Here is a 16,317-nt window from a genome sequence, read left to right as displayed (position 1 = left end):
CTCCGTCTGCAGCCCGGCTGTTGTGATCCGACCTGAGGGAGCAGCTGGAACCAGTACCGTTAACTCCTCCCAGTAACACGGAGGCTTAAAGAGGCAGCTGAGTGGGTTTAAAGACACTTCTTTTATTTCCCTGCTGTTATGAAATTAATATGTTTTGTCTCGTTTCATAACTTTAGATGAGGTCATATAGACGTGTGTGTGTGTGTGTGTGTGTGTGTTTTGTTCTAAGTCTAAGTCCTGTAAAGTGATTGAACTGATGGATCACTGAGGTGTGGATGTGTAATCTGGTGTTTTCTCTTCTCCCTCAAAGTTGACATGATGAAGATAAAAGAAGAAAAACAGAGTTCTGCTTATCTTTATTTTATTGATTGAAAAAAAATATTTTTTTCATCTTTGCATGAAGTTTAGAGTAAACATTGCTCACGAGAAAGGTCAAGGGTCACTGGTTTCATCTTTAACAATGAGTTTTTATTAAAGTAAACTATAAAGTAAAAGTAACTAGTAAAAGTCAGTAGAAAGTACATTATATCCGTCTGAAAATACTCAAGTAAAGTACAAGTACCTCACATTGTACGACTTAAGCGCAGAACTTGAGTAAATGCACTTAGTTGCCTTCCTCCACCACTCAGCATCTTAACGGACATATTTATAATATTAATAATAAAGTTTGAAAATAGCATTTCAATAAAGCAGGAAGAGGTTCATTATATTTTCTGGTAAAGAGCAAATTTAAACACTTAAAATGTGCACACAGAAAAGAAACAGTAATGAGAGACTCATTCCATCTGCTATCATTTCTCAGAACTTTATTTTGGCCTGTGTTCTGATTTACCCAACAACACTTGAACGCAGCTTCACGTGGCTCCTCCCGTGCATCACTGCGCACAGATTCCACAGCTGCCTCCAATTAACGTGTTTTACTGTGTTTACTGTGTTTTACTGCCTCAGTTACATCGCACACTGCTGCCAGAGGAAACCATGACACCCGACTGCCGCCACGCGAGGGCGCCCCAGGCTTTAAATGATGAGAGACAACATCTATAAACTGTGGTTGTGAACTCATTGGTGAGTTTATGGGGATCCTAGTGCAGACAACTTCCTGTTCATGTAGGTTTTCAGATCTTTTACTTGAGTAAAATTCAGCAATGTCTTTGCTGTAATTCAAAGACAAGGGACATTAACTCATTTTAATCTTTTAATAATTTGATTTCACTTTCTAATAAGACACGAAGTCTCCATTTATATATCTTAGTATTTCCAGGATCAAGACTTCCACACTCAATCATCTTGGTGCATCTGTTTTCATCACTTAATTGAAGTTGTCTAACAAAAATAACTTTTATTTAGTGTTGGTTCTGGTGGTCCCTGTGGACTAAAGCTGTAGTGTCTCTGAGCACCAGAGTCCCTTTAGAAAACCTCTCATGTTACTGCAGCAGGGTCTGACAGTCTGCTCCTCTCAGTCCTGGTTCTCCCGTGCCTCCCTTCCATCTAGCGGGTCCAGCAATACGTCCTGGGTCTCCAAGCTGCAGAGAAGCCGGATCTGGGTCTGTCCACGGTGGACCGGTCTCTGCTGGAGGATCTGGGTCTGTCCACTTTGGACCGGTCTCTGCTGGAGGATCTGGGTCTGTCTATGGTGGACCGGTCTCTGCTGGAGGATCTGGGTCTGTCTATGGTGGACCGGTCTCTGCTGGAGTCTGAGCTGAAGGAGGTTCTGGTGAACCTGCATGATGTCATCTGGTTTCACCAGAATCCAACCCGGTGGCTCCGATAACGAGCTTTAAGAATAACTCTATAGAAACAGACCATCTTCTCTCTGATGGTCTCTTTACTGATGGAGGTCTGATAGAGGACCAGGACTACACTGAGCCTGGTTCAGAACCAGTTAAACGTTCCTTCTGTAATACAAACTACGACTATAACGACTATCTTTACCTCAAAGTCAAAGCTTCCTCATAGTCCTCTGATGTCGCCGCCCACAGCTGGCTCAAACCAGCAGCGGTTCATATCTCAGCCTGGACGCCGACAGTAAAGAGGCCATTTCTTTGTTACTCGTGGTTGTGAGTGTGGAGGACGGATTATCACTGGTCTCAAGGTCTGTTGTAAAGAGTTGAGCAAACAAAATGTAGTTGTCGTCCCAAAAACCTTTATATGAAAGAAGAAACAGTGATTTTTAATATGGTTCTCTGTCACAGAACCACAAAGAAAACCTCTGAAACAATGAACGCAGTCCGTTTAAAACCGTTATTGTGACGTATTTATTGAAACACTTCAACATCAGAAGCCCTTTGAACAGGTATTTCTCTCCTTGGTCTGCAGCCGACAGTAGAATCCACCGGCTGTTAACTCGTCTCATTGATCCGTGACGGGACAAAGTAACAGAAGCATCGTTTGGCACACACATGAACCCCAACATCATCATCTTCAAGTTTAAAGAGGTTCTGAGCAGGAATCATCACTGACGCTACAAAAACACTTCACCTGGTTCCTTCTCTGCTTCAGTAGAACTTCAGGTTCACTAGCAGAGAGAAGTACTGAAGCTTCATGTTGGTGGAAAGGATCATTCAGAGCCACACGAGTGGAGTCAGCACTTCATACATCACTCCATGGTTACATCTCCAAAAAGGTGGTTTTGTGATTTCATAGATTCTTTGTGGCCGGAAGAATAAAACATCTGCACAGATTTAAACATCTGCAAACAGAGGACATCATGACATCATGACACTACTTTAAGACGTGCTGCAGATGAATAAAGGTGAAAACATGACGCTATGCGAGCGACTCACGGAGTAACGCAGGAAGTGCTGAAAACACAACGAGCCTTTGTTTAACCCTTGCAGCACGTGAACGTCAGCTCCTCCACAACAAACAGAACGTACAAGAGGTTCAATTTAACGGCAGAACAATCGTCTTTACTTCATATGTTCAAGCCAGAATCAGCCCTCGATCTCTAAAGCGCTACCACACATTTACCTGACGGGGGATAAAACACAGAGGACGGCATGAAGCTACACGCATCACTAATTAAACATGAAGTATTAATGTCCGACCCTCCAGCTCTGAACACTTGAGAGGCAGAAACGGTGTCGAGATGAGTTCCTTCAGCAGATATGAGAGAACGTACAAACATCTGGATGGGAAATAATCCTAATAAACTGACGTCTACCAGGTGAACTTCACATCTGCTGGAGAAATAAATAGATTCTAATTATTTACAAATGGACACGTGTTGTAACGTCTCCAGTGGTTCTACAGCCCACATATTAATCTATGACGCACAATTTAAACCAGATTGTAGCTCAGTGATGATCAGATCACGTGCGGTTGGTTGGTTGGTTGGTTGGTTGGTTGGTTGGTTGGTTGGTTGGTTGGTTGGTTGGTTGGGGGAATAATCTGGATTACAGCGCACGAGGAATAAGTAGAGGAGGAGTTTGACTACGGTAAAGTCAAACTGTGAGCATGAAACAACTTTACACACATTAGCTTATGTTTGCAAAAGAGGAATGTGAGTTCACACTCCATGCATGAATCTTCAAATAAAGATCAACGTGAGGGTTAAAGGAATATTACCCGTTACATAAAATCACGTACTTTACATTAATTTCAATACTGGAAACTCTCCAGAGAACTTTAAATCCTTTTAAATCCTTCAAATGCACATTCGCCCTCTGGTTTCACAGCCACGGACTCTCAGATACCTGATCCAAGACGACTTCAACTCGTAGTTTTGGGGCCGAGTCACATTTTCACAGATTTCTTTGTGTTGATCAACCAGAAGAAATGAGCCAGAATCAACTGACTCAATGTTCAACTAATCATTTGTGTTTGTGTTCATTTTTATACATCATCTTTTATCTTAAAGTCTGTTTCAATTAAAGGAAAACTTCATCCACACAATGACAGTCTGTATATAAACGACTGATCTCGTTTTACTTTGAATTCTTGAAGAACACGTTTTCTCTCGTCTGACTTTTCTCAGTTTTTTGGCGTGAGAGAAAAACAAAGTGTTCCTCAACAGTTCAAAGAGAGCAGCTGTAACAAACGCTCATTCTGTGGGTCAAGTATTCCTTTAAACTCAATAATGAACTAGTTTGTGATGTGTGATGATGACTGGAGCATTACTGCAGGTACATGATCAGATATCAGTCCTGCATGAAGAGTTTGGAGAACAATAAGAGAAACCACGCCTCTTTCTTTTAGGTCTAAAGTCTACAGCAAACACAAGTACTCACAGTAGTAGTACTGCAGTAACTGTGGAAGTCAGTTTCAGATTCATAAAACAGATCCCGGCTTAAACAATGATGACGCATCGCGTCCTTGTGCAAACACAGGTTTCTACGTCTGCTGCTGGTTTCAAACAAGAGAAAGTAAAACTCTCCGTCCGGTGTCAGTGATGAGCTGAGCTGCAGAAGGCAACGTGTGCACAGTGACCGAGTGTAAACGTATTGTTCCGTCTTATTTTAAACAGAAGAACAGAAAGGACTTTAAAACAACGCGTTACACAACTCGCTCATTGGAAGGTTGTGTTTCTCTGGGCGGCTGTGAGACGAGGAATGTGTTCGGATCTTATCGTCTGTGAGAACACACAGTGTGTGATTAATGATTGTCAGTGTTCCTCTTTCTCAAAGTGTGTGTCAGCTTACTGTCACCACACTGAAGATAAAGAAAGACCTACGTGTGTGTGTGTGTGTGTGTGTGTGTGAAACTAAAGGTCATAAAACAACCTTCTTTCATTCAGTGCATTGTGAAGTCTTTGTTCCCTTTTGTTATTAAACTCACTATCCTGACGGTCACGCTTGTGCTCGTACTAAACATATTATAAAGGAATAGTTCAACATTTTGGGTAATTGGACTTCTTGTTCTGTCTAAGCGGTGTGTTACAGTGTTAGCGTAGCTTAGCATAAAGACTGGAAGCAGGACTTTTGACGTTTAATTATTTACGTTATTTTAGAGGTTTCTGTTCCCACTTTGGATAAAACTAATAAAACTGGAGATGTTTCCCTCTGCTTCAACTCTTTATGCTAAGCTAACCATCAGATCAATACGTAAAGCGTGACGAGCTTCCTTTTCCCAACATGTTGAACTGTTCCTTTAACTATTTTAAATTCATCAGTACATTAAATCTATTCTTTTGTTCTACTTCAGAGCTTTTAAGGATGATCCCTTTTCTGTTACAACAAACGCACATTTGGCCTTCAAAGGTTGTTTTTTACTGGTCAAGAGTCTAAGTCACCGAGGCGATAATATAAATGCAGTGAGGACAACGTTAGTCAAGCACAAACACGTTACTCCTCTATTTCCCTTCTTAAAGGCACAGTGTGTAGGATCTAGTGGTCTGTTTGCTAACTAAATACCTCTCCGCTCACTCCTGGACTTTACAAGCCTGTGACCGTCCCGACCGTAACAACTTGAGGAGCAACGGAAGTCAGACAGGTGACGTAAACAGTTGAAAGTCAGTGTTTGGTTTGTCCGTTCTGGGCTACCGTAGAAAAAACATGGCGGTGCAACGCGGCGGACTCCGCCTCCTGATCTTTATGTATTTATGACGGTCATCCTGAGCTAACGAAAACAGTTTCAGGGGATTATACACTAATGAAAACATATTTATGTATATTATGTTCCATTTCTGCTGAAAGATGCCCTACACACTGTGCCTTTAAATGAACCTGAACCGGTCTCCTCTAAATCCATGAATGCGTCACTGTGTCGAGCTACAGGTGCCTATAAAAAAGTCAGGTGAAACTGAGGAGGCCCATGAAGCAGTCAGCTGGTTGTGGCTCACACAGTCATGGCCGCCTCGCCGCTGGTCACTTTCTACGTTATGGCACGCTTCAACAACACAAGACACGCTACTCTGCCTTGGACCCTTTGTCCCCGGAGGAGCCCCCAAGGTAGGATTTGTAGAAGAACAAGGCAAAGAGGACCAAGTAGCTGAGGTACATGAGGGTGCCCCACGCGATGTTGTCCAAGTAGGACGGGCAGCGTACCTCGTGCATCCAGCGGTACACCAGGCCCAGCACCGCCAGGCCCATCACCATCTGCAGGATCTGGGTGGCCGTGATGATCATGGCGAAGGGGCGGGGCACCCGCAGGCCTCCCGCCTTGGCCGCGTAGTACGTGTACATGAGGGAGTGGACCAGGTAGTTCATGGTCATGAACCAGCCGCCGCCCGCCACCTGGTCCTTGTAGGAGTACCAGGAGTAGAGCAGCACGGTGATGTGGTGGTACCAGTGCAGGAAGATGAGGCGCTGCTTCCGCAGGACGATGAACACCGTGTCACCTGGGGGAGGAAGACCATCGAAGGGTTCGTGAAGAGCAGTACTTTAAGATCAGACAAAATTCAATCGCAAAATGACATAAAGTTTAAGAGCTTTCCTTTTAGTTTCAAAGCTCGAAACCCATTTAAAGGTGAAATGTTGTTGTTGTTTTGTGTTTTAAATGCCGTTTACTTTATTCTATTTTCCGTGGGCTTTGCTGAAAGCACCACCGTTTGTAATCAGGTGATGTTCGTTCATATATTTTAGAAGAGCACCAGCTGAACCTAACCAGCACAAACTTAGTTAGATGTGAAGAGGTTTCATTCTGCACCACGAACGTACGTAGGTTCCTGTGCGATGACGAGCAACAGCTCGGCTGCACTCACGTTACCCTTTGATGGACGGTGTGCAGGTCTTTAACGGTACAGAGTATTTATGTCGACACTCTTCCTGTCTGCAGCTGAGGAAACACCGTCTCTGGATCCATCATCCTCTAACGGGATGTTCTTGCCATCTCAGCATCTTCCTCCACAGAGAGACGGAGGAGCAGCTCTTAAGGTGATTGTCTGCTTATTACACATTTACTGGAAAGTTTAAGCGCTACGAAGAGGAAGTGAGAGAAATGATTTCATCTCTTCAGGTTCATGTCCATCTAAGCTTTGAGTCAGTAAATCCTTTCAGATCATTTGTGTTTACCAATTACACCTTAAACTCCCAATAACAGAGTTCTTAATGTGTCTGGTTAAATATTGTTAAAAACAATGTTATTTTTAGTCCGTTGGTTACATATAACCATTTTTTCAAATGCATTTAAAAGCCTCCTGTCAACATATAATTGGGGCCTGTTTGACATGGAAATATAGAAATTATAAATCTGTTAAAACATCCGAGAAACACAATCCCTTGTGTTGCTGAGGACCGTATCAGAGAGGTTGGAGGACCTTACCGAGCTCGGGGGCCTTGCTGAGAACGAAGGCGTAGGCCCAGAATTTGCTGACGGGGGCGCTGTAGAAGCTGTTGTCACACACCGACTGTCTGAAGCCGCTGGTGGTGAGGATGTGCAGCATGTACGATCCAGTCCTCAGGGCTCCTATGATGCTGCAGAGGGAACCCACGACACGCAAACACATCAGAGCAACTCAGAAACAAACCTCTCCATCAGCCGGGAAACTGGTGAAAGACCCAACACCGAGATCAATCTGTACCTGTGACCAGGAGTACGTGCACACGAGGGCTAGAGGGACCGAGATCTTAACCCTCTGAATATTATCTCCAAAATTACACAATCTATCACATCCAGAAGCTGTAAAAGCAAACATAATCATCAGAATGTCATCTCTCCGACGGTCCTTGAACACATCACTGCTGCTCTCAGTGTCAGAAAATCATTTTAGATAATTTGTGTTTACCCATTACCTGGAGATACGTCTAAAATACCACCTTAAACTCCCAATAACAATCCATTTACAGGTCAAGAGAGTTCTATACGCATCTGATTAAATATAAAATATTGTTAAAAAAGCTTCTCAAATGCTTCCATGTCAACATATAATTAAGAACGTTTTGACATTGACACAGTGACTCAAAATCTGTTAAAAAAAAAAAAGATATCTAAAAAAAACACACAAATAAAAACATGTATTTTTCAACCAGATTTAGCACAATTTTGCCCCAAATAAACCGAACCAGATCTTGTTAAAAACATGAAATTCTTCGCTCTATTTAGCAGCCATTCTCAGGTTACCGTTTACACACATTATTCAGGCTTCATGCTATTAAATATTAAATACAATCCTTTAATCGGCCTAGAACAAAGGGGACGGTCCGAGTCACTTCTACGACCCATGTCATCGTTTCTCTTAAACACACCACTGAATGTCCGATGTTTCAGCTCTACTGCTGCCACAAACACTCGACATTACTCATCTCTATGATGCCAATAAAACCCTCTTAGAGTCCTGCAGTCATACATCGATCCAGAGATGCAGAAAGGAATTCATCTGCCAAACAATATTAAGACACAACGGAGAGAAACCGTCCACTGACACCACTTACCTCAGGTTTTATAAAACACAAACTCTACAATCTTGTTTGATAATTAGTTTCCCTATTGAAAATGTAAAAACTACACTGATGGAGGGACAGCGATGAGGAGCAGAGAGCAGCCCTGCCGGCATCGATCGCTGAGGAAAAACAAAGTAAACTAAACTCCATGCTGAGATTTTAACACTGTAAACACTTGTGTCCACATGCTTTTTGCTGGAATGTTCTAGACCCCTTAGATCCACCAAAAGGAAAACCTTAAAGATACAATAATTAAAGATGTTTCAGACAACACGACCGGTCGATAACTTATCTCAAATGATCATTTATTCTATAAAACGTCTGATTAACTGTGAAAACACCACCGACTGTTTTCTGGAGCAAGTTCATCAATTCAAGTGAAGAGATGAGGACCGTGACTCACCTGAAGATGGCGAGGCTGAGCGACCACAGCATCAGCGGCCGGCGCAGGTTCAGCTTCGGCCTTTCCTTCATGAAGTGCTGCCCGCCGAACACGAACGCAGCGTACAGACCGCAGAACATGAAGGCTTTGCTCCTGTGGACACAACACAGCAGAACAACACACGGATCAGCATCACTGAAGGAGATAAGACCGTGTTAGACTTCTTTGGACTGTCTTAAACCCGTCTACTTTTGTAGATTAAGAACCTCAGTTTTATTTATCTGGTTCCACTTATACAAACTGATTAAGGGCAGAAACAGAAAGGCCGTGTGTTAGAACCTGTATAGAGTTGGACGAGCTGAATCAGCCTCTAAACGTCTGTCTGGTGACAGGAAGAGGACGACTTCCCCGCTCAACCTTAAATCACCTCCGTCAGCCTGTGACCCAGCAGGTGATGGTACAGACGTAGAGCGGTTACATCAGGAGAGGACACAGCGAGGGTGACCGGAGCAGACGTTTGAACTCAAACACGACCGTCTGCTTACTGCAGACACGAGTCAACACAGAACACACGCACGTTTAAAACACCCTTCAGCCGCTCACTCGTCCTCGTTTATAGTCACAGAGGATTAACCGAGATTAGCAGTTGACACACTGACCGTTTAGACGGCCAGCTCTGAGTGATGAGGCAATTTAAACCGGGCGTTGCTCCTCGTGGCTCATCAGCAACCAGCAACTAGCAACCAGCAACCTATAGTGTTTTAATTAACAGCCAGTAGCAGCAGCAAAAGGTCAACTCCTGAGCTCAGAATGCTCAACGGTGAAGAAATAGAAACAGCTATATATATATATATATATATATATATATATATATATGCGTTACATCTGTGAGGCTGTTTGGGAATAAACCAGATGACTAATCCAGATTGTCACAATACATATTAGAGTAGCTGCTGCTTGACCCAGTTAATGCTTCTGATGGTGAACGCATGAAGTCAAATCCCTCAGAGATACAAACTGATGTTTAAAAGTATATTCAGGTTTTCATGCTATTCTGCTGCGATCTGTTGGTTTTACTTTCGATTAATATAATTTAGTCTATAAAATCACTATTTTACAGACTAGTGTCGGGTGACCTTTCCTCTATTTCACCAACGACATCATTCCTCTTTAGGATTTATGATTGACTGATGTAAGGACCCCCTGCTGTTCTCCAAAGTACCCTCAGCATACGACACACTATCCTGAAGGACAGACATAACTTGTTAGAACATTTAGAACAACAGTTTTTAATGCATCAAATCCTGCTGAATACTTTTGGATTTTTAGCTTTCGGTCAAACAAGAAAGAAGCCGCTAGAAGACGTCATCTTTGTCTTAACTTCTGATAAACACGTTCATAAATTAAATAATAAATATTTAAACAAGCTCACTGCAAACAGGAGCACTTGAGCTTCCTGTGGAAAGGGAAAAGTATCCTCTGAAGTTTAACTTTGTTCATTTATTTTCTTCTTTTAATCCAACAAGACACATTTGCATAATAAATATCTACATTTATTGTAGTATTTCATGCAAATGACACCAGTTGACGGAGTCGCCTGGGTTGAAGTTAAAGTCACGTCTTCACGGTTGCACCACACAGGGTTTGTGTGCACATGACAGGTGACAGGGTTCAGGTGATAAGGAAGATGTTTCAGGGTGTGGCTGTGGTGCGAGGACAGAAGCACAACGGTGAAGCGTGCTCGTTTTAAGGTCCCACAGCAACAAGGTAATAACAGATACTCTTCCCTATAGTGATACTGACACAGAAGCACGTTAAAGTAAAGGAGGAAGAAGAGGAGGAGACACTAACAGTGAATTACTGCGTCCTATGAACATTAAAATGCAGAAGATAAATGCTGCAGCAGGTCTAAAGACATTTACACAAAGCTCCAGACCCGGTGAGGAGGAGGAGGATGAGGAGGATGAGGAGGGTGAGGATGAGGAGGGTGAGGATATGAGCTGCATCCCCCACCTCCCCCCGGTACAGCTCACTCCCCTCTGTCTCAGAGCCACAGCTGTGTTTTACTTTCACTTCGTGCACAAAAATGCAGTCTTACTCTGCGTCTCTGTCGCTGGGTGGTGATGGATCATTGTAGGTGCGTGCACAGCAGACGGACTAACATCTATTTGTTGCACTCAAATAGTTTTAATTCAGATCTATGGGAGGAAAATATGAAGTCACGTCGTCCATCCTCAAGGACGTGTGAATTGACACATAAACGTCGAATATGAAGCAGATTAACGGCGGTAAATGTGAGACACGTGGCTAACAGCCGGTGACAGGACGGACACGAGGAGACAGAGTTGAGTCTGTAGGAGGAAGAGGACCAAGACGACATCTTTTATCTCTTGTTTTAGCTTCTCTGTAAGCTAACATACCAGTTTTCCTGCATCCATTCCAGGGCTCGTCTTTCGTCGAACAGCCGCTCGAAATCGTACTCCGCAGTCGCGTTCATTGTTTATTTTATCCGCTTTTCTTTCGCTAGAAGACTCCCGAAGTTTCTGCTAAATGTGCCCGCGCCGGACCGGCCTTGTGACGGGTTTACAGCCTGGCTGCTGCTCCTTTATCTCCTCCAGCTGATATTAGCTGGATTGTCACCGGTTGGAGGATGCGGTACCAGACGTACTTCATCCAAGGACTCTCTCCTCTCCGTCATCAAGCTGGCGGAAAGGGAAACAATGCTGTTCCGGTTTGGACTTTCAGAATAAGAGCTATGACGCAGCAATTGCTTCAGATTAACTAGATAGATAGATAGATAGATAGATAGATGCTTTATTAATCCTGCAAGGGGAAATTTGTTCGCTACAGCAGCATCATGATACAGGTAAGTAATATTGAGTAATCAAATGCAGAGTAGATACAATGAAACAGAACCATATTAAATTAACTAACTAAACAGTAGTGCAAATAGTTAACCAACAACAAACAAACAGTGTAACAGAGTTATAGTCTTGTGAATGATTTGGCGATATATTTTTGTATATTTTAGTTTTGAGGTGCTCGGATAAGAGACAATTACATTTGTTTTATATGGTCTTATATTTGCACTTCCCTACTTTGCAATGCAACTGTTGCACAACAATATTCCTCATACATAAAGTTGTATTTTATTATTTATTAAAAAATCCTCTGCCTAGGCTAACACCAGAAGGTACCAGCTTGTAATAGGTCAATAATAAGTTGTAATCATGGCTTTAACTTTCATCTCTAACTATCTCAGACATTTAATAAAACAAACTAACAAACAGAGCACAGGCTTGAACAGAAACATAATAAACACACAATATGTAAAGACTAAATCCTTAAATCAGTGACAGCAGAACATAAAACCTAAAGTATGCATTACCTTCATCAACCAACAATATTATATCATCAGCTCACTTGCGCTGATCATTAAATATATTTTATTTTGTTAAGCTACAAAATGTGTTAATTATTTTATATTTTTTATTTATTTATATATTGAATTCAGACAGGTACTTTTATCCTTTTTTCTGACATTTTATTGATTAAAAGACTAATAAATTACAACAAATTAATAAATGAATGGAAATGATAATTAGTTAGCAGTCTCAACTTTAATTGTGAAGGTAAATGCATCGGTTTCCTGGTTCCTCGCGCTGTCACTGTGCTGTTTGACCATGCGCAGTGAGAGCACGTAGTGTCTCGAGCGTGCAGTGATGGAGGTGGGCGGGGCTTAGCTCTGACGCTGTATCACCAGTGAGTTCAGACAGTCAAACATTTTATGATTTAGTTTGATACACAACACGTGTTTATTCTATTTTAATTCATCTTTTTTATCATTTTGTTAATAATTCATATGAATTAATTACGATTAAATATAAATAACTGATCTGTTTGTGTGTGTTTAATGTTGTTTACTTCTATTTTATACTTCTCTCCATGTTAGAGACAAATGTCCTACTTTTTATTCCACTACATTTATTTTACAGCTTTAGTTACTTTGCAGATTTAGAATATAAATATAATCAACTAATAAATTATGATATATATATTTATTATAAGTGAAGCTTCCCATTTATAAAATAATTAAATGAGGTCCATCTTTACCAGATGCAGCATTAAAGTGATGAACGCATTAATGCATCAATTATTATAATCCAATAATATATTGTATATTATTCTGAAACTCTGCATTATGAGTAATTTAACTTTAAGTACTTCATATATTACTTTTAACATAGTATTTCTACACTCTAGATCTTCCATTACTATTAGCAAATTAAAAATAAACCAATACATCCCCTGCTAACCCTTTATTCTGGTTCAAAATGTGAATATCTGCTCGTCTTCTATTATAATTAACTGAATATCTTTGAGTTTTGGACTATTGATCGAACAAAACGTGACATTTCTAGATGTCACCCTGGACTCTGGGAAACTGTGATGAACATTTTATAACCAAAGGATTCATTCATTAATCCAGAAGATAATCTGCAGATTGATTGATATAAAAAAAAAGTGAATTAGTTGCAGTTAAATATTAGATTACGCCTTCATGTATAACTCTATGAAATGCTGCCTCCTTATCTCCACCTGCTAACATGTACAATGCTGCTATCCGTGCTCAAACTGAATGTGCTCATGAATCTGTGCCAAAGGGGAGAGAGACTCACTTACATCACATCTGCAGCCGTGAGGTGAGCGGTTACATAAGACACAGCTGCACACACATCTGTCTGCTCGCTGGTGTGACGTGGCAGAATCACGGCTGGATTATCAGCAGGTCAGAGGGCCACGAGTCAGGGGCCGGGCGGGTTCGGTTGTGTGTGTTGTGCAACTGATGTGTGGCAACATGGAGAGAATCTGCACCAGTAAAACTAAATATTCTCCTTCACCTGCTCTTAAAGGTGTCAACATCTAGATTCATGACTTTCAATTTAACAGAAGTGTCCTAAAAACATAGAAGTCTGACTCATAGTGACACAGGAATCACAAAATGATCAAAATGTCCCTCATGAAGCCTTAGAATTAGCTCGTCTCCTAATCAAAGGTAATGTGATGCCATACTATGCTTTCATGGTGCATGTTGCTGAGCATGAAGGGGAAGTAACGAGGGGTTACCAGACGAGTCCACAAACAGGTTAATCCAGACGTCTCAAAGTCCTCGTCTACGCCCGCTGGAACAGAGACGAGGAACGGTCAGTGATCCCTGCAGAAAAAGATCAAACGCTGATAAGTTCTGCCTCTTCATGTGCAGATTTCATGCACGAGTTCATCTCAATACGTCTGGAAAAAGAAAGGAAATGATTTGACAAATAAAAAGGATTTTATTTATGAGTAGACTGACTGTAGTGGAATAAGCTTTCAAATATTCACATAAAAGTTAAAGTACAGAAGTATTAGCAACAAAATACCTAAAGTATGAGTCAGAAAGAGTTATACTATTACTGGAATACTGGAACAATTATTATATTTTCATATTATCATCATCATTATTATTATTAGTTTTATTATTAACATTATTATTGTAATTATTAATAATAATAATTAGAATAATAATATTAAATACCAACATAGTAAAACATTTTTTAAATAATATATTTAGCATGTAAAATCACAAATAAAATATTTTAAAAAGTAACCATGTCTCTTGAGCAAATGTATTGCAGTAAAGAGTAAATATTCACCTCTGAGATGTAGTGGAGTAAAGTACAAGTACCTCACAGTAAAGTGCAAGTACCTCACAGTAAAGTACTTTACATGTACATGTACGTACATAGCTACTGTCCACCACTGTTGACTGAATAGAAGGTTAAACAGTAAAGAATGAAGACTTAGAGCCACCTGCTGGACGAAGCATGAAGCTGCTCCTCAGCCTGTAAATGTATCTTATTCTACAGCTGCTATGACAACAAGCAGGAGTGTCACTGTTTTACTTTATTTCTAACTAGATTAATGAACAACATATGAACAATCTCTTTGTAGTTGCTTTATGTTTCTTTGTGGTCCTGTTGAGTCTCTTAATGGTTGGTGAAGGCCGGGGGGGGGGGGTAACGGACAGTTTGGGCTCCTGGCTCTGTGCCCAATAGGCCTATTCAGTAATCAATCCATGAAGCTAAAAGGAGAACAACATTAAACAAGCTATGAAAGATGCCCGCTACATAAAGCTACTGAACCATATCTCTAAATCATCACTTGGCTTCAGTAGGACTCATCCTCAGGGATTATAGCAGGAATTATAACAAACACAACTGCTGTGATCTAAACACATTTCCCCCCAGTGAATTGGCACCGATGCTCCAGGCAGGAAATGAGCTCAACAGATTAGACAAGCATGAGCATGAGCAAACAGTTACGACCATCAGCGGTGGCATAAAGGGAAAGCAAACTATTATTAGGGCACATTTGTCCATGTCCATTATGATTAGTTTTAGCCAATTTCTCAATTATGTGGTATGAAAAAACTTAGTTTCTAAGATGCTGGAGCATCAATATTGTTTTTATAATACAGAAAAACACAAAAAGAAAGTGGGAAATTACCTTTGGCTAAGGCTAACTCACCAGCTAAGGCTAACCCACAGCTAAGGCTAACTCACCAGCTAAGGCTAACTCACCAGCTAGCATAAATTAGCTTGTGTTTGGTTGACCTGTCTTCTAGTTCTTGCAAATCTTACATGCTTTTTCAAAATAAAGTACACCATTTTATGGCATAATAATATGTACATACTAAAACAGATGTCCAGAAGATTACATCTTTTTTCAATTTGACCAAAATACTGCAGGTGTTTCTTCATTTAGTCTTTGTAGTGCAGCTCAGTCCCACACAGTGTTTCCTGTCTCTATTAACATTCAGGTCAGTGATATGAAGACGAGTTCATTATCGCACATAAACAACAACAGTGCACTCCGGAGGACATCGTGAGGGAACACGTGGACATCTAAAGGTGACTCAGCATTACTTTAATCAAGGAAGGTTTTTATTTCCCCGTGGAAATCATCAGTCATTATGAAAACAAAACACCGAAACAGATTTTGTTGACGGTGTGCATGCAGAATGATTTTAGATCAACTTCAAACTAAATATCTGTTGTACTTTGAATATGTGTGGAAGTAAATGTGACACAATTTGATCACAAAAATAAAAGTCAACGTGACAGGATGCAAATGTGTGTTTGTTCTTTTGCAGTATTTTTATATGTTGTGTAATGTTTCTGCCTTTATCACCAGTGGAGGTACTTATCTGACAGCTTTAGTTTCTTTACAAATTAAGATTTCTGCTCACGAAATACATCAAATTGTAAAAGCTGAAACATGGAGTGACCGGAAATCTGCAACTATTCTGATAAACAGTCACAGTTTTAATACCTTAACTACATTTTACTGATTGTACTTAAATACCTTTACCGAAGAAATATTTTTTCAATGTAGGCTATTACAAGTAAATACAATAAGCAATAGCACAGTATAAAAATACACGTTACAAGAAGTTCTCCATCCAAACCTTTACTTAAAGGGACAGTGTGTAGGATCTGACGCCATCTAGTGGTGAGGTTGCAGATTACAACCAACTGAAAGTTCTCCAGTGTGCCAATCGTGTCGTAGGACGACGGT

The 16,317-nt window shown here is 40.9% G+C and overlaps 1 protein-coding gene across 1 annotated transcript; it reads right to left on the bottom strand.

The window, feature by feature from the left end:
- Nucleotides 1–2,231: 2,231 nt before the first annotated feature.
- On the bottom strand, nt 2,232–11,386 carry LOC142952152 (very long chain fatty acid elongase 6-like). The gene is made up of 4 exons (XM_076094199.1): nt 11,121–11,386; nt 8,722–8,853; nt 7,201–7,352; nt 2,232–6,277 (listed from the first exon to the last, which is right to left on the bottom strand). Exons 1-4 carry the CDS (start codon nt 11,195–11,197, stop codon nt 5,847–5,849), a joined length of 792 nt encoding a protein of 263 aa, XP_075950314.1. The 5' UTR covers nt 11,198–11,386; the 3' UTR covers nt 2,232–5,846.
- Between the last annotated feature and the right edge of the window lie 4,931 nt (nt 11,387–16,317).

Source organism: Anarhichas minor, unplaced genomic scaffold (genome assembly GCF_050575085.1).
Source record: "Anarhichas minor isolate MPS153535 unplaced genomic scaffold, ASM5057508v1 ptg000017l, whole genome shotgun sequence".
In the NCBI taxonomy this organism is placed as follows: Eukaryota; Metazoa; Chordata; class Actinopteri; order Perciformes; family Anarhichadidae; genus Anarhichas; species Anarhichas minor.
This window is presented reverse-complemented; position numbering and strand designations above follow the sequence as displayed.